Below are 20,487 nucleotides of genomic sequence, written 5' to 3' on the forward strand. Positions count from 1 at the left end.
CCTTTTTTTTTGGAAACAAGAAACATTAGAGACAATCCGGCCCCAGGACGGTGGGGAATTGGAGGGGCTGTTGGGTCGGGGGTGGAGACGCGGTGACCCACAGAGTAGGGGAGCCTGGGGGGGCGGCATCGGAGGACGCCCCCCCAGCAGGGCCCGGCCGCCCCGGCCCGGCCAGATGGTAACCCCAGGAATTTGTACAGCCTTTTTTTAGTTTGCAAAGGTCTTGACAGGAATCAATCATGATTCTGATAAGAATTAGATTGAGCGTGGGGATGGGGAGAAGGCGGGAACAAGACTAGGAAGTCGTAGAAGAGACAAAATGTGTTTGAAAATATTTTTTTAAAATGTCTAAGAGCATGGGGTGACCTCTGAGAATTGTTCTCTTAAAGGATAGGATTTCTCTCTCACCACACCCCATTTGGATCGAAGTACAACATGGAAACAAAGTAAAGGCTGACGGAGTGCTGTCTGTGGGGTGGGGGTGGGGGGAGGGAAGCAAGATTGGGGGAAACTGTAAAACTCAAATAATATCTTTAATAAAAATTAAAAAAACGTCTAAGAGCTAGTTTCAGTGGATAGGAAGGAGAGAGAATTTGGAACTCCGTTTTAAAAAAATGAATCTTATAGTCAAACATGGGTAACTTAGATTAGATTGCTTTCTGTCAAGGGAGGGAGAAAAATGTGAAACTCAAAATTTCCCCAAAAATGCCCCCCCCCCCCCCCCCCCGCCCCGGGTCTCCGCCTGGCGGGCCCCGAGCAGCCCCGAGCAGCCCCGGGCGCCGGGTGGGCCCGGCCCGCTACAGCCCGGCCCGGGCCTCCGCCCGCGGCTCCGCTTATCTCTGCGCGCGGGCCGCGCATGCGCGGGGCCGCCAGGGACGCGGGAGCGGGCCATGGGCCGCCGGACGGCGGACGGCGCGGAGGACTGCGCGGGGGGCGCGGGGGGCGCGGGGGGGGCCGCCCTGCTCCTGGCGCGGAGGCTCCGGGACGCGCTGCTCCGGGGGCGGCCGGGGTGAGGGGGGAGGGGGAGGGAGGGAGGGGGAGGGGGAAGGGAGGGAGGGGGAGGGGGGGAGGGAGGGGGGGGCCGCGGCCCTGCCCCCCCCCCGGGGCCCTGCCCCCCCCCCCCCCCCCCGGGCCGCGCTGACCCCGAGGCCCGTGCCCGCAGGGAGGTGGCGGCGCTGCTGCGGCCCGGGCCCTGCCCCCCCCCGGGCCCTGCCCCCTGCCCCCCCTCTGCCCACTCCCCCCCCCCCCCGCGCTGACCCCGAGGCCCGTGCCCGCAGGGAGGTGGCGGCGCTGCTGCGGCCCGGGCCCTGCCCCCCCCCCCGGGCCCTGCCCCCTGCCCCCCCCTCTGCCCACTCCCCCCCCCCCGCGCTGACCCCGAGGCCCGTGCCCGCAGGGAGGTGGCGGCGCTGCTGCGGCCCGGGCCCTGCCCCCCCTCTGCCCACTCCCCCCCCCCCCCGCGCTGACCCCGAGGCCCGTGCCCGCAGGGAGGTGGCGGCGCTGCTGCGCCTCGGGGCCGACCCCAACCTGGTGCTGCCGGACGGCGCGGCCGCGGTCCACCTGGCGGCGGGCAGCGCGCGGGAGAGCGGTCCGCGGTGCCTGGCACTGCTGCTACGTCGGGGAGCCGACCCCAACGCGAGGTAGGTGCCGACCCCTCCCCTCCGCGCCCCGGGGCCGGGCACCCCGCGGCAGCCCCCCAGCATCCCCGTGTTCCAGGTCCGAGGACGCCCTGACCCCCGTGCACGTGGCCGCCTGCTGGGGCCGACACCAGAGCCTGAAGCTCCTGCTGCAGGAGGGCGGTGACCCCGAGCTCCGGGACCAGGTGCCCGGGGCTTTGGGGGGCGGCGGGACTCGGGGTGCCCTTAGCGGAGGGGGGCCGGGCTGGGGCAGGCCCCGCGGGTGGGGGCCCCACCGCCTTCTCAAGGCCCGGCTCGTAGGATGGGAAACGCGCCCTGGACCTGGCCCTGGAGCAGGGCGACGAGGAGTGTGTGCAGATCCTGAGGGGGCACGCCAGCTCCGACAGGCCTTGCCGCCCAGCGCCTGGCAGAGGGGAGGATGGAGGCCGAGCCCCGACCGGAGGTGACCTGGACACCGGCATCTGGGAGCTTTCCCATAAGACTGATCGTCAGAGGTCTCCGGACCACACGGGCAGAGCCCATCTGGAAGGGGGCGAGGTGCAGAGCGAAGCTTCGGCCACTGGGCCCACCCTCCCGCGCCAGGCGCTCCCAGCTCATCCTCAGCCTTCACCCGGGAAAGGAGTCGGGCTAGATAAACTCCCCGAATCTGACTCCAGCTTCCCTGCACCCCTCTTTGCCCAACCCACTTCCTCACCTTCCTCAGCTCCTAGGCTGGTCTCTGAGCCCCACTTGGGACCAGACGCCGTCTCCCCAGATCAAGACAGCGTCTTTCACCCAGACCCAGGCCATTCCTGTGAAGATCAAGATGAGACAGTCCCCAGCTCTCTCTCTGCTGATACGGGCACCTCCTCTAGTGATTCCTTCTGGACTGCAGTGGAAGCCTTTGACTCTGATGCCCAGGCCTCCAATACTATCCCTTCCAGCCCCATCACTCCAGAAGCCCCTGAGGCTGTACCATCTTGGCCCAGGAAGAGCAGGAGTGAGTCCCAGTCAGACAGCACCGCAGGGACCAGCTCCATCCAAACAGAGCCCTTGGATAGGTACTCCCTAGATAGTAGGGCTCCCCAGACTCCAGGGCACCCCAGGAAGAATCTGGCTTATGCAGCCCTGAGGACTGAGCTCAGGGCCATGATACGGAATACTGGATACTCTCAGACTGTTCTTGATGAGTCAGACATGCTACCACCCAGTATGGACCCTGTGAGCCAACTGAATTCTCAGCTGAGGGGACTGGTTCTGGGTTCCCCTCCAGAGTCCCAAGATCTTACCATCACTAGCCGCAAGCTCCAGGGCTTGGTCTCCCACAATGGAGAGGGCAGCAGTTCTCCCCTTTCCGACAAGAGTATGGAGCAGGACCCATCCCTGAAGCTACCGCTTGGAAGAAGTGGCCCAGACTCCGTGAACAATGAGTGTTCCAGGGAAGGAAAGTACCCAAACCTGGAGAATTTAGAAGAGGCTGGAACAGTTCCCCTCTTGGTAGCATTCTCAGAAGATGACCCATTTAATGATTTTCTGACTAACAACAGGACTTCCCAGAGTAGTGAGGATGGGGTTAGCAGGTGGCTGGCAGAAGATGGTGAAGATGAAGAGGACCACCTCTCACAAGGCACCAGGGTCAGTTCCTGCTGGAATGGCCTCAGGAAGCCTCCAGAGCCACATAGGGCATGTCCAATCATGCAACCTCCTGGGCTGAAGCCCCCAGAACCTCGGCATACTGATCCCAAGGCTGGATCCAGTTTCAATGACCAGCATCTGTTGCATGCTGAGAACAGTGGTATGGATGGACAGCATAACTATAATCCTTCCGCACCTTCACCACTGCGAGACCCTTTTACCCTGTCCAACCAGGAGCTGATGCAGCATCTTCCGTCCCTTGGGGAGACTCCAGATCCTGTCACCCCCTTCACCAGACAATACTACCTGAAACGACTGCAGGAGAGGAGCCCTGGGGGACAAGCTGGTGAGTTCCCCTCAGAAGGGGCTTCTGGTGGAGAGAAATCCCACATCCAGGGAACAGAGTCTTAAGAAAGTTTTCCCATTTATCCTGGAATCTTCTACAAGCTCCTAGTTTGACTGGCCTGGCTCTGCCAGTGATTTGCTGTATGACTGTGGGCAGTTCTCTCCTCTGGACCTCTGTTTCCCTCGTGAAATGATTAGTCTAGATTATCACTGTCTCCTCTCTACAGAGAGCTCCCCAATGAGGCTTCACTCTGACCCCATTTCCTCTCCCGATCTGGACATTTCCTAGCTCCAGCAAGATACAGTTCAGAGCTGACCCTGGTCCTGCAGACAGGTTGTATCCCTAATGCCCAAGATGATGAGGATGCCCTGGCCCAGCAGTTTGATCGACCAGATCCAACCCAGAGGTGGCATGAGGGGATTGTTAAGTCAAGTTTCACCTACCTGCTGCTGGACCCCAGGTATGTAAACCAACAGCAGGGGGACAGGTGGTATCTTAGTATATAGAGGAAAGAACTTTGGATGGACATCATCTGAGTTCAAGTCCTGGCTCCTTCTGTGTGACTTGGGGGAAATCTTTTTCCTTCCCTGGATCTTGGTTTTCCCAACTGTAAAATAAAGGGATAGGTTTGATAGCTAAGAGACTCAGTGGATAGTACTCTGAGCCTGGAGTCAGGAAGACCTGAGTTCAAATCCGGTCTCAGACACTTAATAGTTGTGTGACCCTGGGTTAAAGTAGCTTGCCCAAGGCCACACAGCTAGGTAATTATTAAGTGTCTGAGACCGGATTTGAACCCAGGTACTCCTGACTCCAAGGCCAGTGCTTTATCCACTATACCACCTAGCCGCCCCTCATTGATCCATTTATGAAGGAAATGGCAAAGCACTCCATTATCTGCAAAGAAAACCCTAAGGGCAATGTTGGTGTGTTTGTGGTCCATATGGTCTCAGAGTCAGACTAGATTGAATAACAACAATGATGAAGTCCTTTCTACTTCTAATATTCTCATGCTATTCTACCATTTTAAGTTCTAAAGTTCCATCCACCCAACCCTAAAATTTTATGTTCTAAGTTCCCTTCCAGCTCTGACACTTCTAAGGGGCTTCCCAACTCTGACCTCCTGTGTTCTAAGTGCTCTCCCAGCTCTGACATTGTGTTTTAACGACCCTCCCAACTCTGACCTCCTGTGTTCTAAAGACCCTCCTAGTTCTGACAGTTTGTATTCTAAAGGCCCTTCCAGCTTTGACATTCACACAGAAGGGCTCCCAAAGACCAATTCATACCTAATAAAATACTTACCAAGGCTAAATGTTCATTAGATAAAGAGAGGGAAAGGAAGTGGAGAAAGCTTCATTGTTTACAAATGTATGTGGGGAAACTGGTTGGTTTGTTCCAAGAGTTCTGTGAGGGTAAGTCATTGGTAAGTGACAAGGGTATGAAAAAAGACCTTCACTAAAAATCATTTATCTTTTTTTTTAAAAAGGTAAATAGATTAGCAACCTAGTGGGAAGTTAATTAGACCTGCATTCTGAACCATAAAATCCCAGCTTTTTGATAGACTTAAACATAAATAGAATACTTTGAAAAATAGAATGTCTTTTTTTTTAATTGAGAAGGAAAAAAAGATTTTTTTTCCCCCTTAAATAGAGGGAATCATTAGGGACAAGATAGATGTCTTGATATAAAGTGTTAGCATTCTATACAATAAAAAGAAATGTGATCAAAATGAACAGAAAATAGATTGGGAAGAAGTTTGTGGCAAAAATTAATTTGAGATAAAAATTCAACATTTAAATACAGGAGGAATCTAGAAAGATGGCTCCCAGTCCTTAATGGATAGTCACTGATCAAGGCAGGGGTGGTGTTGGAGTGAAGGAGGTCTGGACACTGATGAGGGGCTGAAGAATTGAGTATAGGTAGTTTAGGAAAAGCGTGGGACAGATAGGCACCATGAGTATCATCTTTGTTGTGAGGACATTTGTTTTTACCCAGGGTGACTCAGAACCTGCCCTCCCGATGCCACATCTTGAGCCCAGCTGAATGTTTCCAGACCTTTATTCATGCCATCTTCTATGTGGGCAAGGGAACTCGGACCCGGCCATACTCCCACCTCTCCGAGGCCTTGCACCATCAACAGAATAGGCAGAAGCAGGTACTGGGGCTGCAAGGGAGCAAGTGAAGGGCCTGGAAGCAAGGGGAGATACACAAAAATGGCTGGATGAATGGATCTGCAGCCTAGTCTTTCTCCCCACAGACTTGCCCCAAGGTGCAGCGCATCCTAGACATTTGGGGGAGTGGCCGTGGCGTGGTCTCCCTGCACTGCTTCCAGAATGTCATTGCAGTGGAAGCCTATACAAGGGAGGCATGCCTAGTGGATGCCCTTGGTATGTGCTATGGCCCCAAGCCCCCTCCCCTGGGGAAGACCCTGGACTTTCCAATAGAGTCAGACATCTGTATGGATGTGGGTCTCTTTATCTCTTCAGGGACGCAGGTGCTTTCCAATCAGAAGAAGGGTCACTACTATGGTTTGGTAGCACACTGGCCACCTCATCGGCGTAGACGTCTAGGTGTGCACCTGTTGCATCGGGCCTTGGGCATCTTCCTGGCAGAGGGAGAAAGGCAGCTTCGGCCCCCGGACATCCAAGTTGGTACCTGAGTGGCAGCAACAACCTCTGGATGTTGTCACTGGACCACAAACAGCTCCATCTCTCTTCAGAGATACAGGTCAGGCCTAAGAGGCCATCAGACAAGAAAAGCCTGGGTTTTGACTGTCCCCCCCAGTCACCCAGGTGTCCAGACCTGAGGAATACCTATTCACTCCAAACATACATCAGCACCATAATATTTGTCCTTTCGAAGACAATGACATCAGAGAGGTGATGCCATGATAAGCAGGTGAATTGGATTTGAGAGAGGGGAAGCTGGACTAAGTCACCAGCCTCACTTTCTCCTCTAGAGCTGTCTTGGGTCCAGCGGTCAGATATGAAACAAGTCAACTGGAGATGACCCTAGATGTGAGGCAATCAGGGTTAAGTGGCTTGCCCAGGGTCACACAGCTAGTAAGTGTAAAGTTCTGAGGTCAAATTTGAACTCAGATTCTCCTTGACTCCAGGGCTGGTGCTCTATCCACTGTACCACCTAGCTTCCCACCAGCCACATAAGATAATATTGAGAACCTCCAATAATATAGGTTCTGAGTTATATCTCCCAACTATTTGGGAACTACTCATCCTAGGCTTTGCTAGGGGCTCAGCCTACAGCAGGTGGTCAGCTCTGATGAATGCATGACTTTATGTCTCTAAGGACATAAGCTGGGAGTAGTCAGCAATGTTCAGCCTACTGTCCTCTCTCTTCCTGTGCTTCAGTGGGGCCAAAAGATCTCCCAGAGGAATGGGGGCCTGGCTACCATCTTCCCCCTAGTTCCTGGGGACAAAGACCTCAATACATCTAGATGTCAGTGCTGTTAATATTAAAAGAATATTAAAGGATTTTCAATCAGGCTTTGTGACATCGATGGAGATAGTAGCCATAAAATCCTAACATACCAGCAGTGGGAGGGACCCTACAAAGCATCCTCTCCACCCACTTCATTTTATAGTTAAGAAAACAGGCCCAGAGAGTGGAAGGGAGTTGCCCAATGTCATACAGCTTATGAATTAAATAACAGAGCTGTGACTCAGATCCAGAGAACCTAATTCCAAGTCTTAGCTCTTCAGATCAGACTGTGAGCTCACATGTGGACCTTTTTTATCCCTATTTAAAGAAATTGGTATGATTTTCATGAAGAACCCAAGTTTATTCATGAAGAACCTGAGTCTCAGAGAGATACAGTGATTTGCCCAAGGTCACACAGCTAGTCCCACTTCAGGAACTTGGAAGAGCACCTCATTATTCTTTCCAAACCTGGCCCCTAGTGAGTAGAGACTAACAAAATGTCTATTCTGACTTGGTGGGTTATAGAAATGTTGAGGACCAGAGGAGAGAGATTCATATCATAAGTCAAGTACTTATGTCAAGCCCTTGTAGACAAAGCTCTGGGACCTAGAATATCCTCTCCAGGGGTCCGCACAGAAGTGGACAGAGGGTCTTTGGTAACATTCTATCAAATCCCAGAAGCTTCTACTTTAAACTACACTTTCTCCCAGTCTTTTTTGGATTATTAAGTGACTTGGCCAGGATCACACAGTTATTAAGTATCTGAGGTCAAATTGGAACTCAGGTCCTCCTGACTCCAGGGTCAGGCTCTATCCACTGTGCCATCTAGTGACCTCGATCTGTGAACTTAAAAAAAAAAGTTAATTTGATAATTATTCCAACCTAATTGGTTTTCTTTGTAATCCCATCTCTTTTATTTTAGTCTTGTAAAGACCTCTTTCTAAGAAGGAACCTTGCCAGAAGTAGAATCCAAGGTTGAGTGGTTAGGTTCGAAGCCGGGAGCCAGCTCACAACACACAAGGTCCTCGGATGACGCTGATTGTCACATTTATTGGGCTACAGCTTGTGGTCTGCACAATCCACATCTGTTTCCCCATCCACCCACCCACTTCCATCCTTGCCCCCACAGGCAGCAGTCCCCTCAAACTGAAAAGAGCTTTCCAGTCAGGAGGGGCCCCATCAGGTGGGAGTAGGTATTCCCTGTTCTCATGGGGAGGAGGGGTACATGGGCAGGGACAGTGGAAGGGTCCCCTTCTAGGAGCAGCAATGCTGATGATGGGGAGAGCTCTCACCTTCTAGAAAGCCATCCTCAGTAAAGAGAGACACAAGAGACAGATGCTCAGTGGGGAGACAGAGGAGGAGACCTTATTACTGAGCACTGGAATGGGGGATTGGGGGGGGTGTTATTTGCATGGAAGAAAGGTGAGTTTCTGTACAAGGTCCTTAAATATAGAGAGAGTGATTTCCAGCTCCCTAGAAGTAGGGGGGATGGTGCAACTAGTCTTGCTGGGGGTAGCTGGAGGCCATAGCTGAGCTGGGGAAGGGTCTCTTCCCCACCCCTTGCTGTTTTGGCCAGCCTGGGTGGATGCAAGCCCTCCCAGAAAGCCAGACCTGGCCCCTCTCCCTCCCAGGAGGGTAGGGGTTTATCCCTAATTTTCCCCAGGCAGTTTGCCTTGGGGACCCCTCTCCCCAAATAGCGCCTATAGGTACGCAAAGGAGATAAGCAAGAAAGGGGGATAGGGTTGGGGGGAGGCTTTAGCCCCCTCCTTCAGTGGCCAGTCTGGCCCTGCTGGACAACTCCAAATGCCACTGGGCAGCCCCCCCATGGGTGCCTTGCTCCCTGGGTGGGGAGGGGCCCCCTCATTGTGGCTTTCCTTTCCCCCTCCAGTAGCCGGAGGGAGGGCAACCATGGCCCTCCCTGAGGCCTGAGGGAAGGCGCCTTCTCCTGCAGCTCCCCGCCTCTTGAAAAGCGCCCCATCGGTCTGTCTGTCTGTCCATCCATCCACTTTATTTCTTCTCGGTGGCACTGGCATCAGGATAGTCAAGAGGCCCCAGGACCTCTGGCTCCCACAGAAGGAATTCATGGAGCAGGGTGTTGACTGTCTCTGGACACTCTAGCATCACCATGTGGCTGCCCTCATCAATGAGCTTCAGGAAAGCTAAGAGGAGGATCTGGAGGAGGAAAGAAAAGTCATTCCATCCAGCCCCCTGCCTCGGGGTGGGGGGGCTTGCAAATTGACTCTTTTTCTCTAGAAGTCAGGCTTTCTCAAGAGCTAATCCCTCCTAGCCCTTCCGAGACAGGCATTGGGGGAAAATTCTGCAACTTAACCTTCCCATTGAAGAAGTCCTTCCTTTGGACTCCCATAATATCTGACTAGGGACCCTTTTTTTTTTTTCCTTATTCATTCCCATATCCAATCTACACACTGCTCAAGAACCAAGATACTCTTCTCTCCTCCCAAGGTTCCATCCCTTCCTCCCAGGGTTCCATCCCCTGCTCCCAGGTTCCACCTCCTCTTCCCAAGGTTCCATTGCTTCCCAGGAGCCTCACCATGAGGTCCAGCCCCCCTTCCCCAAGCTTGGTATTTCCTAGGGCTTTGTATCTTGCCTCATTGGTGACTTTGAGATAGAAAGGGTGGTGCCAGTCCCCTGTATTTCCCAGTACCTCTGCCATACGCTGATCTTCTTCCACAGGCACAAATTTGTCGTGCATGCCGTGCACCAGTAAGACAGGTACAGTGAGCTCAGCATGGTAGACCTCGTCACCTTCTGGCCAGTACTGTCCACTCATCATGGCCCGAAGCACAAAGGATGACACATTGAAAGCATTGCCCTCCTTCAACAGCTGTTTCTCCTTGGCCCCCTGGCGGGCAAAGCCAGCCCTATGGGTGCAAGGGATTGGAAAGTGGAAATCATTTGGGGGATCTGAACCTGAACCACTTCTTGGGCATCATGCCAGCCCCAATGCTAGCAGTGTAACCCCATGTGTATCATACTAGACTTGGTGCCAGGATATAGATAATCCCATGGACATCATACTAACCCTGATGCCAGGATACATCCCTTTCAGGGCAACTCCATGGGCATCATGCCAGTCCCAAAGTCAAGGACACATCCCCACAAGACTGCCCCATGGTCATCATACTAACCCTGTTTTCAGGCTATACCTCTTTCAGGGTAACTCATGGGCATCATGCTGGTCCTGAAGCCAGGATACATCCCTCTCAGGGCAACCCTATGGTCATCATGCCAGCCCCAACATCAGAGTTAGAAACTCTCTCCAAAGAGATTGTGAGCCCCAGGTCTTACTTGAGGAAGCTCCAGGCCAGGCAAGGCGAGAGGCATCGGAGAACACAGGTGGGCATATTGAAGATGGAGCACAGGCTTGGCTCCAGGGCCGTGGGGCCTCCACCATTGATCATGATCACTTTATGAACCAGTTCCGGGTACTCATGGGCCAGGAATGTGCAAAAGGAAACCCTGCAGTAGTGGGGAGAGGTGGACTGCTCAGCAAGACTGAGAAAGAGTCTGGGTCCCCGTGAGTTCTATAAAGAACCCTTTCCCAACCTGACTCCTCAGGGTAGAGGCAAATCAATCAACAAACATTTAAGGGCCAGGCACTTAATATTAGTTAGTAATCATTAACTAAATACCTACTGTGTGCTAAGTGCTGAGGATGCAAAAACAAATTTTAAAAAATTAGGGGCAACTAGGTGGCACAAGTGGATAGAGCATCAGCCCTGAAGTCAGGAGGACCTGAGTTCAAATCCAGTCTCAGACAATAATTGTCTAGCTGTGTGACCTTGAGGAAGTCACTTAACCCCATTACCTTAAATAAAAAATAAAATTAAAAAAAAATCCTGCTCCAAAGGAACAGGGGAAATTGGATGAGGGGGTGACCTGGGAGACGACCCCTGTCTTAACTCAGGGCTTCAGAACTGTCATAGGTTGAGCTCTAAGGACAATTGACTCCTTGATCCCCTGCCCCAGGAACTCTCAACCTGCCCCTTCTTACTGCTCTCTCCCCCTTTTTCTAGAGGGGACAGTTTGACCCCTTTCATTTTATATCAAGGAAATTCAAGTCCAGAGAGGCAGCTTGTCCAAGGTCAATGCATGACTGAAGAGGGTTTAGAACCAAACTCTTCTCCATCCCAGCAATAGTACCCCCTCTCTCCAGGACATTGCCCTCCCCACCAGCTGCCTCCCCTTCACCTCACCCATATGAATGCCCAATGAGCACATTTCGTCTCTTGGCATAGCGTTTGAAGATGGCTCGCATGTCCTCAGCGAGAGCATAGAAGGTGTATGCAGCAGCCACCTGTGGGGCAGAACTGGCCCCATGTCCCGCCAGGTCTGGAGCCACCACCTCATAGCCCAGGCCAACAAAGAAGTCCAGCTGTTCCTTCCAAATAGCCAGGGAGCCACCCACACCATGGATGAAGAAGAGGACCACATCAGCCTGGGCACCCTTGCAACTGGTGACCCGCTTTTCACAGTCGATATTGATGGTGCGTTTGGGGCGCCGTATCCTCCGCCGCCGCCCACCAGGTCCTGAGCCTGGGGGGCCCCCTTCCCCGGATAGCCCATTTTCCATTGAGGAAGAAGGTTCAGGCATCTCCAATTCCAGGGTGGAGGGTGGCTCACCAATACCATTGTATCCTTGCAGGAGGTCAGTGCGGAGCACATCCCCAAGGTTCTCCACCACCAGCTGCCCGTTGCGGTAGACTGTGATGCGCCGCTTGCAGTGAACTAACCCACCCTGCTGCCCTTCTGGCTGCAAAGGTGCTGGTGGCTGGTCTCCCACAGGTGGGGGGCACACATGTTTCACCCGGAGGATTCTCCCTGGCTTTACCTCCACAAAAGTGTAGCCATCACTGGACTCAACACTTTCCAGAGGTCCCACGGCATTGGCTGTTGAACCCAGGAGGCAACACATGATGCCATCGGCCACACCGGTCAGCATGGTGTGTCCTGGTAGAAGAGAAGACTTGAGGTGAGAACCTGGTTGTGCATGAAATAAGATATGAACCATGGAGTCTTCCATTCAGACTCTTAGACTGAGAAGAGACTTCAAAACAGTAACAGAATGGCAAATAACCCAGTATGCTGGCAATGGAAAGTTCTTAAACATAGGACTTAGGACTGGAAAGGAACTTAGCAGCCATCTGTTCCATCATCTTATTTTCTGGGTAAGGAAAATGAGTACTAGGGAGGAAAATTGCCTTATCCAAGGTCCCACATTAAGTCAGTGGCAAAGGTAAGTCTAGTAGTACTCTTTCTGATTTGCTATTGGTCTTTGAGGTCCCTTCAGGCTCTCACATTCCTCATTTTGCCTTCTAAGGGCCTTCCCAGTTCTGACATTCCATGCCCTGTGTTCCAAAGGCTCTCCCAACTCTGACATGCCATGTTCCGTGTTCTAAAGACATTCCTAAGAGTTCTGGCATTTTATAATTCTTCATTCAACCAGATCTTTAAGTTGCTTAGAACCTGATGCACACTCTAAATTAACACTGGGAAGAGCTGGGGCAATGATTCTTACCTGATGGAGGTTCATACCCTTTCGTCCCAGAGCTACAAACCACAGATTCTCCTTTTCCTCTCCAGACTTTTGGAACATGAGCAGGAAAGGATTCAATCACACACACACACACACACACACACACACACACACACACACACACACACACCATTGCCCACTAGAACCTTGTCCTATCCTTTATCAGGTGGCCCTTACCTAAGTTTCAATTTCTGTTACTTAAAAAACTAACTTCTCCATTATCATACCTCCCCTCCCCAGTTCCCAGAGAACCATTCTTTATAACAAAAAAAATTGTTTCAAAGTTCAGAGATTCAGTCCCTGGTGGGGAGGGAGAGGGAAAAGCAGAGGGACCCAGCCAGGTCAGAGGTAATGGGCACAGCTGGTTCCTTAACTAAGGACTTGAGTATCAGTGAAGGCCTTGAAAGGAATTTCCAGGCTAGGGGTCAGAGATAAAGTCCAAGCCTGTAGGAAGTACTTTTCATACCAGCCTCCAAGGGATGCTTTCTCAATTCTATGGGTGAGTGGGTGTAGGAGCTGTGCTGTGTTAGAAAAACAACTGAATAGTCAGATTTGAAAAGTCAAGAAATCTCTAGACAGAGAGGAAAGTCACCTCATTCATTTTGAGCCCTTGCCTTAAAGACAGTATCCTGCTGGAAAATTGGTGACAGATACCACTTCATTCTTTAGTTGACTTTACCCATAATACAAAATCAGGAAAATTCTCCCAAATGTCCAACTTCAGTAGAGATGGATGGGTAGATAGTGGAGCTCCCAGCTTCCTGTGAAAACTGGATTGCATGGAGGAAGATGGGCAGAATTTATGGCAAGGTCCACTAATCCCAGAGGTTAAAGGAAGTAACTTGGAGGGGACTAGTTAGGGTCAGAGCTCTAGGACCCTTTAAGGACAAGAGGGATGGAATTCTAGACTCAGAATATTAAAGACTAGAAGGGAAAGACCTTAGACATGGGGAAGAACGGGGAGTCAGGATTGCTCTTTGATGGGGAAGGTGATTTGATTGGGGAACAGATGCGATGTGGTAGAAGAGCCTGTATCATAGAGGACTAAGAACAACACTAGACAATGCAATGGGTAGGGAAAGGAGTATATCCATTTGTTCATTCATTCTTTCATTCCTTAGCTTAACAAATAGTGGCTGTAAAGCAGTCCTGAAAGTGGAGTCAGGAGTCCTAGGTTCAAATTTCCAGTTCCATTTTATTTGACCTTGAAGTCACTTAACCTGTCTGGGCCTCTGTTTTCTCTGCTGCAAAATGAAGGGGTTGGGCTAGATGCTCTCCTCATTCTAGACTTAAAATTAATATCCTGTGATTCTAGGTACTGAAGGAGACACAAATGTATGTATGTCAGAGACCCACAGTGAAGTGTATAGCTATTGCATAGAATTATATCACAATATATTATGCGCGGGTTTTGTTTTGATTTATTTTTAATCCAGAACTATAATTTCATTGGTGGAACAAGCTCCTTCTATCCTTATAGAACTGCCCCTTGAAAAGTTAGAGTTTGGCAGGAGATCACTTGCCCAGGGTCACACTGCCCATTATAAGGCAGAGGTGAGACTTGAATCCAAGTCGGTTCTTTAATCTTTTACATTAAATTGCCTTGAGTCTCTGAGAGAGGGACAAAGTCCACGACTCTCTAAAGTCCAAGAGGAAGGTCAGGAGCAACCAGGCCGATTTGGAAAGACTTCCTGGAAGATATCATTTGATTTGAATTGGGTTATAAAGGATAGACAGAGAGGGGAAGAAAGAGGCCATTCTAGGCTTAGGCAACAGAAGGAAATTAAATGAATAAAGCTCAAAGGCAGAAGAGCAGAGGAAAGCTTTGAGGGACAGAGCTATCCAATCTGGCTCAAAGTGGGTAATCTGATCCTGAAAAGCTCAAGGTGGTGCTTGATTTTAGGAATGCTTTGATGTTGCCGTATGAAAGGAGGAGATGTTCATAAAGAGGAAGGGGCGAGGGAGGGTTAGGGAGAGCTAGGAATTGGAGGGGAGTATATCAGGGCATGTGAGTGTGTATGGGGGGGAGGTACTTGTGGGAAGAAACACCAAGATGCAGGCTCAAGAGGTATGGGGGGGCACAGTGCCTCCTCCAGGGGAGTCTGGAGGGATGTGGAGACAGCAAGACTTGGGGAAGTAGGGGCATAAGAAGAAGACAAAGGATAAAGCCGAGGCAGGGAACAGAGGTTTGAGGGACAAGAAGCCAAGACTGAGGCAGGGGAGGCCTAGGGCCGAGAATGGGGAGGATAGTGGGAGGACCTGGGCATCCTCTCCTCAGCCCCAACCCCCCATGGTAACTATGGTAACAAGGCTGCGGCCCTGCCTGTCTGTTACATAACAGACATCCTCGGGCCTCGGGGAACATCCCCCCTCCCGGGGGAAGGTCACCCTCTTTATAAAATGGGGGTACTGCTTCGTCTCCCGGGGCCAGGTCGTTTTGTCGCCCCAAGGTCCATTTGCAGTGTGTGCGCGTGTGCGGGGGGGGGCTGTTGCGGAGCTGTGCCCAGGGACTGGGCACGGTGGGGGGGAGGGGACCCCAAAAGAGGCGATCGGGAGCGACGACATTCCCGATGCTCCCCTTGATGCGGCGGCGGGAGGGGGGCCGGCTGTCCGAGCCTTGGCCCCGCGGGGGCATCCGGGGGCCCCCCGGCCCGGCCCCCCCTCCCCACCCCGCGGGCGCCCCCCCTCCCCGGCTCCTCGTCGCCCCCCCATGGATCGCGCCCCCCACGTCTGTCCCCGGCCCCGGGGGGCCTCCTCCTGCACTCCGCGCCCCCCGCGCCCCTCCCAGGGGGTCCTCCGGGCTCACCTCATCGGCGGCCCCCGCGGGCCCGGGCTGCAGGCTGCGGGGGACCCAGGAGTCCGGGGGCCGGCAGCGACATGCAGGCGCCGGCCTCTACATGGTGGCGGGCGCCCTTCGGGGCGGGGGCCGGGGGGCTGGCGGCTGCCCGCCTCTCGGGAACTCGGGGGGCTCGGGGCTGGCAGAGCTCAGGGCGCGGGCATCCCGTAGCCATGCAGAGCGCCCAGGCCCTTTAAATCCCTCGGGGGGGAGGGGGGCGGGGGAGGCGCCCGGCGCGGGGACCGGCAGGCTCCCGAGCCAATCCGCAGCCCCGACGGGCCTGGCCTAGATAGCAGCCAACCAGAAGCGTCCTGGAGCGGGGGAGGCGGGCGCGGGGCAACTCCCCCCGCCCGGCCCCGCCCCGCCCGCCAAGGTGGGCCGAGCCGGGGCCGCGCGGCGCGGGGAGGGGCGCCCCGAGATGCGCGGCTGTCCGGGCCGGAGGGGCCTTCGCCCTCACGTGTGCGCACCTGCGCAGGTAGCCGTCCCTTCTGCGCACTGCCTGCCGGCGCCGGCGCCCTCCCTCCGGGGGCTGAGTGTTACATCAGCCTGAATGCGGCTCCCGGCCGCTCGCGCCCCTCACCCCCAGCCCCCCAGCAAGCACGCAGCTCCGCCCCCCAGCCTCTCACACGCTTGGAAGCCAGTGACCGGCCCGCTCTCTCCATCCTCTTGCCCTCTAAGCGCCTCCAGGAACCTTCCTCGAGGGCTCCAGCCAGCAGGAATCGACCCTTTTCTTCTTCTACATTAGGAGATCGATGAATTGAGAGTCGGAATTCCACCGTCTCTGCCAAATGACCTTGGACGAGTCAACCCTTCTCTCTTCCTCTATAAAACCGGGGGGGAGGGGGAGGAAACTGATTTCTCCCCCAAACTACGTTGAATTTTATTCAATTCGATTCAGCAAACCGTTACTAATTAAAATCTTGTGCTAGGTGCCAGAAACAGATAAAAGACAAAAATGAAATAACACTTACCCTCAAGGAAATGACATTGAACTGGTGGGATACAGCCAGCGATGGACAGGTAAGTGCTCTGAACAGACTGTTCTCCTAGGGGGAAAATAACCTGACATTTAAAAGTTTTATCCACATTATGAACATTTTCTCCATCACTTTCTTAGATGTAGACAATAAAAAAAATAATAAATCAACTCCTGATTTTGTAGTGTTTGTCTATTTCCGAGATGCAAATATTCACGCTGAAAATTGAACAATCAGCTCTCCTGCCTGTTCAGCTAGCTTCAACATACTCCCGGAGACAGCCATATTTCATACAAGTGCACTAGTAAATTAACACAGAGTTGCTTTACATTATTATCATTTCCCAATGATTCCCCATTCCTCCAATTCCCTTATAATAAATCAACACATTAGCAGCTCCTGACTCATTTGAAACCTGTCAGTTGAGAGGGAAGCCTGTTTCATCATCAGTTCTCTGGAGTCATGATTGGTCACTGTGTTGATCAAAGTTCTGAAGTCTTTTGGTGGAATGTTTTTTCCTTTTTTTTATTAAAGATTTTATTTATTTTGAGTTTTACATTTTTTCCCCTAACCTTACTTCCCTCCCCCCCACCCCCACATAAGGCAATTTGTCAGTCTTTACATTATTTCCATATTGTACATTGATCCAAATTGAGTATGATGGTGGAATTTTTTAAAATACATTTTTGCTTCCCTTTTGTTTTTATGAAATCTATACTTGCCTAGCTAGAATGCTATCAATTACATTTCCCTCTATGCCCTCCCTCTTCCCCTTCCCAGACAGCCATCCCTTATTACATAGAATAAAAAGCAGAAAATAGGTCAGCAAAACTAATCAACACATCAAAAGTGTGACATTCTTTCTGGAAAGTTCAGATTTTGTTAATACAATTTCTGAAAGTTTTCATTTGGGAATTTCAGTGGAGTCTTTCTATTTCCACCATGCTTTCTTAATTTTAAGAAATCTGTACAATTTTATGTATAGTTTTAAAAATGTTGAAGTCCAAGCTCTTAGGTCCTGGCTTTTAGGTAGTTCAATGATTCTTAAATTATCTTTCTTCAATATTTTCCAGTACTATAAGATAACTATACATTTTCTGTTTTGTTTTATTTTTTAATCTTTTAACTTTATTTCTTGTTGTCTATGTATGGAGTTATTATCTTCTATTTGGTCCATTCTAATTTTTGTTGCTTGGCCAAGGTTTTATACCTCTTTCTCCAAGTCCTTTCCAAGTCTTTCTTCCATAGCTCTCATTTCTTTTCCAATTTTTTTTCCTCTAGTACTCTCACTTGATTTATAAAAACATTTTAAACTTTTTTTTCTTTTGCAAGGCAATGGGGTTAAGTGGCTTGCTCAAGGCCACACAGCTAGGTAATTATTAAGTATCTGAGATTATATTTGAACTCAGGTCCTCCTGACTCCAGGGCCAGTGCTCTATCCACTGCGCCACCTAGCTGCCCCAAAACATTTTAAACTTAAAAAAAAAAAAACCTCTTGCTCCATTTTTTTTTTCAGGAATTCTAAACTCCTGCTCAATTTTCTTTGAGGTTTTTCTTTTAGATTTATACTTTGAACATACCATCACCACAATAACTTTTTAATAGGGGGATCATTTTTTTGTTTGCTTATTCTTCTAACCCACTTCTTGACTTCAAATTTTATGTGAGGGTCAATCTAGGCTGATGTGTATTCTTGGTTCCTGCATCTTGATTTCTTGGGGGGATTGAGTGTTGTGTTGTTCCAAGATCAGAAACAGCTCAGACGGGAATCTACAAGCTTTCTGTGCAGGGCGGTCACTAAACTCCTACTATGAATTTTGCAAGTCCTTGACCAGAGTTTGGGTCTAAGCTTCATACTTGTTGGCTTGCCCCTAGTTGGAGTTTCTTTAAACTTCCACCAGATTCAGCTGCTATTAGCCAACAGGAAAGCTTTCCTGGTGGAGTGACAGAACTGCAAGTTTTCCTCTAGTTTGAGATTCCTTCCCTTGTTATTCTACTGCAGACTTCAGGCTGAGATAAGAGTTTGGAACTGAGACCAAGACTCTGTTCCACTCCTGTGATCAGTCACACAACTTGCTGCTTCCTTCCCACCAGACTGTGAACTCCTTGAGAGCTGGAACTATTTGTTTTTGCCTTTCTATGTATCCTCAGGGCTTAACATAGTGTCTGCTATTTACAGTAGGGCTTTAACAAATATAGTTGACTGAATGACTACTCCTTGATTCTTACTTGATAGATAACTTAGGACCCCGGACTCTAACCTCACCCTGAATATCTCCTCAAGATAAATCCCTCTGTGACCCATGACATCAATAACTGTCCCCTGTATAAGGTCCGGGCCCTTTGTGCTGGATTTGTGATCTCCTCTTGCCCTAGTGTTCAACCTCTTCTTGACCTGGAGTGTTCTTGTAAGCCTTTTTATGTCTAGATTCCATCTTCAATGGCCTTTCTTCCAGACTTTTCTGTCTATCTTCCTATGCTATCTTAGGTGGGGGAAATGACTCACTGTGATTCTTTCTTGGAGTTCTCAATCAGAACTCTGGTGAATTTTCTGGTTCTATTTGGAGGGGGATGGGACAAAACTCAACTGTACTTTTTATTTTTATTTTTTTTTAGGTTTTTGCAAGGTAGATGGGGATAAGTGGCTTGCCCAAGGCCACACAGGGCCGGTGCTTTATCCACTGCGCCACCTAGCGGCCCCTCAACTGTACTTCTTATTACTACTCCACCTTCTAGGCTGAATCTAATAGTTTCTCATAGGATTTCTTGATCATTAAGTCTGCCTAGAGGAAGCTTGTGGTTACCCAATGGACTATTTCCTTTTCAGGCAACTATCTAAGCTGGAAGTTCATCATTCAGTTTCAATTAGTGGTTTTTTAATTATTTTTTCCTCTTTACATTGCCTTATCACAGTTTTGGTTCCCACAAAGTCACTTTAAGAGGTAGAAAATACTAATAAACTACAGAGGGTGGGGGAAGGAAAGGTCCCATATAGAAAGGAGGTAACATGTAAGATGTGCTCTGAAGGTAGATAAGGATTTTTTTAGGCAGAGGAGAGGAGGCAACACCTTAGAGTAGTAAGGGATCACTTATATAAAGGTACTAAGGAAGATAGAAAGCCTTGAATGGGGAACAACTAGCAAGTCTGTTGAACTGAAATGGAGAGTACATGGAGGGGAGTTATATGAAACAAGTCAGACTGAGTGAGAACATGGGAGCCAGATTGTGGAGGGTTTTAAATGCAAGGTGGAGAAATTTCAAAATCAACATGTGAAAAACTGAACTCATTACAAATTCCACCTGTACCCATGCCTAAGAGGTAGCTGGTTGAAGATAGAACTCTTAGACATGGAGTCAGGAAAACCTGAGTTCAAATCCAGCCTCAAACACTTGCCATGTGACCCTGGGCAAGTCACTTAACCCTGTTTGCCTTGATTTCCTCAACTGTAGCCATGTGCTAGAGAAGGAAATGGCAAACTATTTCAGTATCTTTGCCAAGAAAACTCCAAATGGGATACAAGCAGTAAGACACACCTTAAGTACAGCAGAGGAGTTTTTAATTTATCCTTGAGGAAACAGAGAGCCATTGAAGATGATATGGTCAGACTTACGTTTGAGGAATATCATTTTGGCAGCAGTGTGGAGGATGTATTGGAGAGAAAAAAGACTAGGAAGGCCAGATGAGAGGTGTTGAAACTAAATGGAGACAAGTATCTGATTTGAGAGATGGTATGAAGATAGAGTTGATAAGATGTGACAATTAATTGGATATGGGATGTGGGGGAAGAGGAAGAGTAAAGGATGACTCCAAATTTACCTACCATCAGTAGGAATGGGGAAGTTTGGAGGAATAACACTAATTTATATGGCACTCTTAGATTTGTGAAGTATTTTTTCCAATTATCTCATCTTCTCATGATAATCCTTGCAGGTAGATACTGTTATTATCCTTATTTTACAGATAAGTAAACTGAGACTGAGACAGATTTAAGTGACTTGCCCAAGATCATACAGCTAGTAAGTGTCTGAGGCTGGATTTGAAGTCAGCTCTTCCTGATTCCAGGTCCAGGAGTTTTAGAAACTGTATC

The 20,487-nt window shown here is 50.4% G+C and overlaps 2 protein-coding genes across 2 annotated transcripts; one reads left to right on the forward strand and one right to left on the reverse strand.

The window, feature by feature from the left end:
- The first annotated feature begins 890 nt into the window (after positions 1-890).
- Positions 891-7,904, forward strand: ANKLE1 (ankyrin repeat and LEM domain containing 1). The gene is made up of 8 exons (XM_074202218.1): positions 891-1,009; positions 1,380-1,637; positions 1,714-1,819; positions 1,935-3,594; positions 3,883-4,054; positions 5,587-5,746; positions 5,849-5,978; positions 6,078-7,904. Exons 1-8 carry the CDS (start codon positions 891-893, stop codon positions 6,248-6,250), a joined length of 2,778 nt encoding a protein of 925 aa, XP_074058319.1. The 3' UTR covers positions 6,251-7,904.
- Positions 7,905-9,016: 1,112 nt separating this feature from the next.
- ABHD8 (abhydrolase domain containing 8) lies at positions 9,017-15,653 on the reverse strand. The gene is made up of 5 exons (XM_074204463.1): positions 15,393-15,653; positions 11,247-12,000; positions 10,339-10,509; positions 9,695-9,911; positions 9,017-9,201 (listed from the first exon to the last, which is right to left on the reverse strand). Exons 2-5 carry the CDS (start codon positions 11,990-11,992, stop codon positions 9,037-9,039), a joined length of 1,299 nt encoding a protein of 432 aa, XP_074060564.1. The 5' UTR covers positions 11,993-12,000; positions 15,393-15,653; the 3' UTR covers positions 9,017-9,036.
- Positions 15,654-20,487: the final 4,834 nt, after the last annotated feature.

The sequence above is a fragment of the Macrotis lagotis genome, chromosome X, assembly GCF_037893015.1.
Source record: "Macrotis lagotis isolate mMagLag1 chromosome X, bilby.v1.9.chrom.fasta, whole genome shotgun sequence".
Taxonomy (NCBI): domain Eukaryota; kingdom Metazoa; phylum Chordata; class Mammalia; order Peramelemorphia; family Peramelidae; genus Macrotis; species Macrotis lagotis.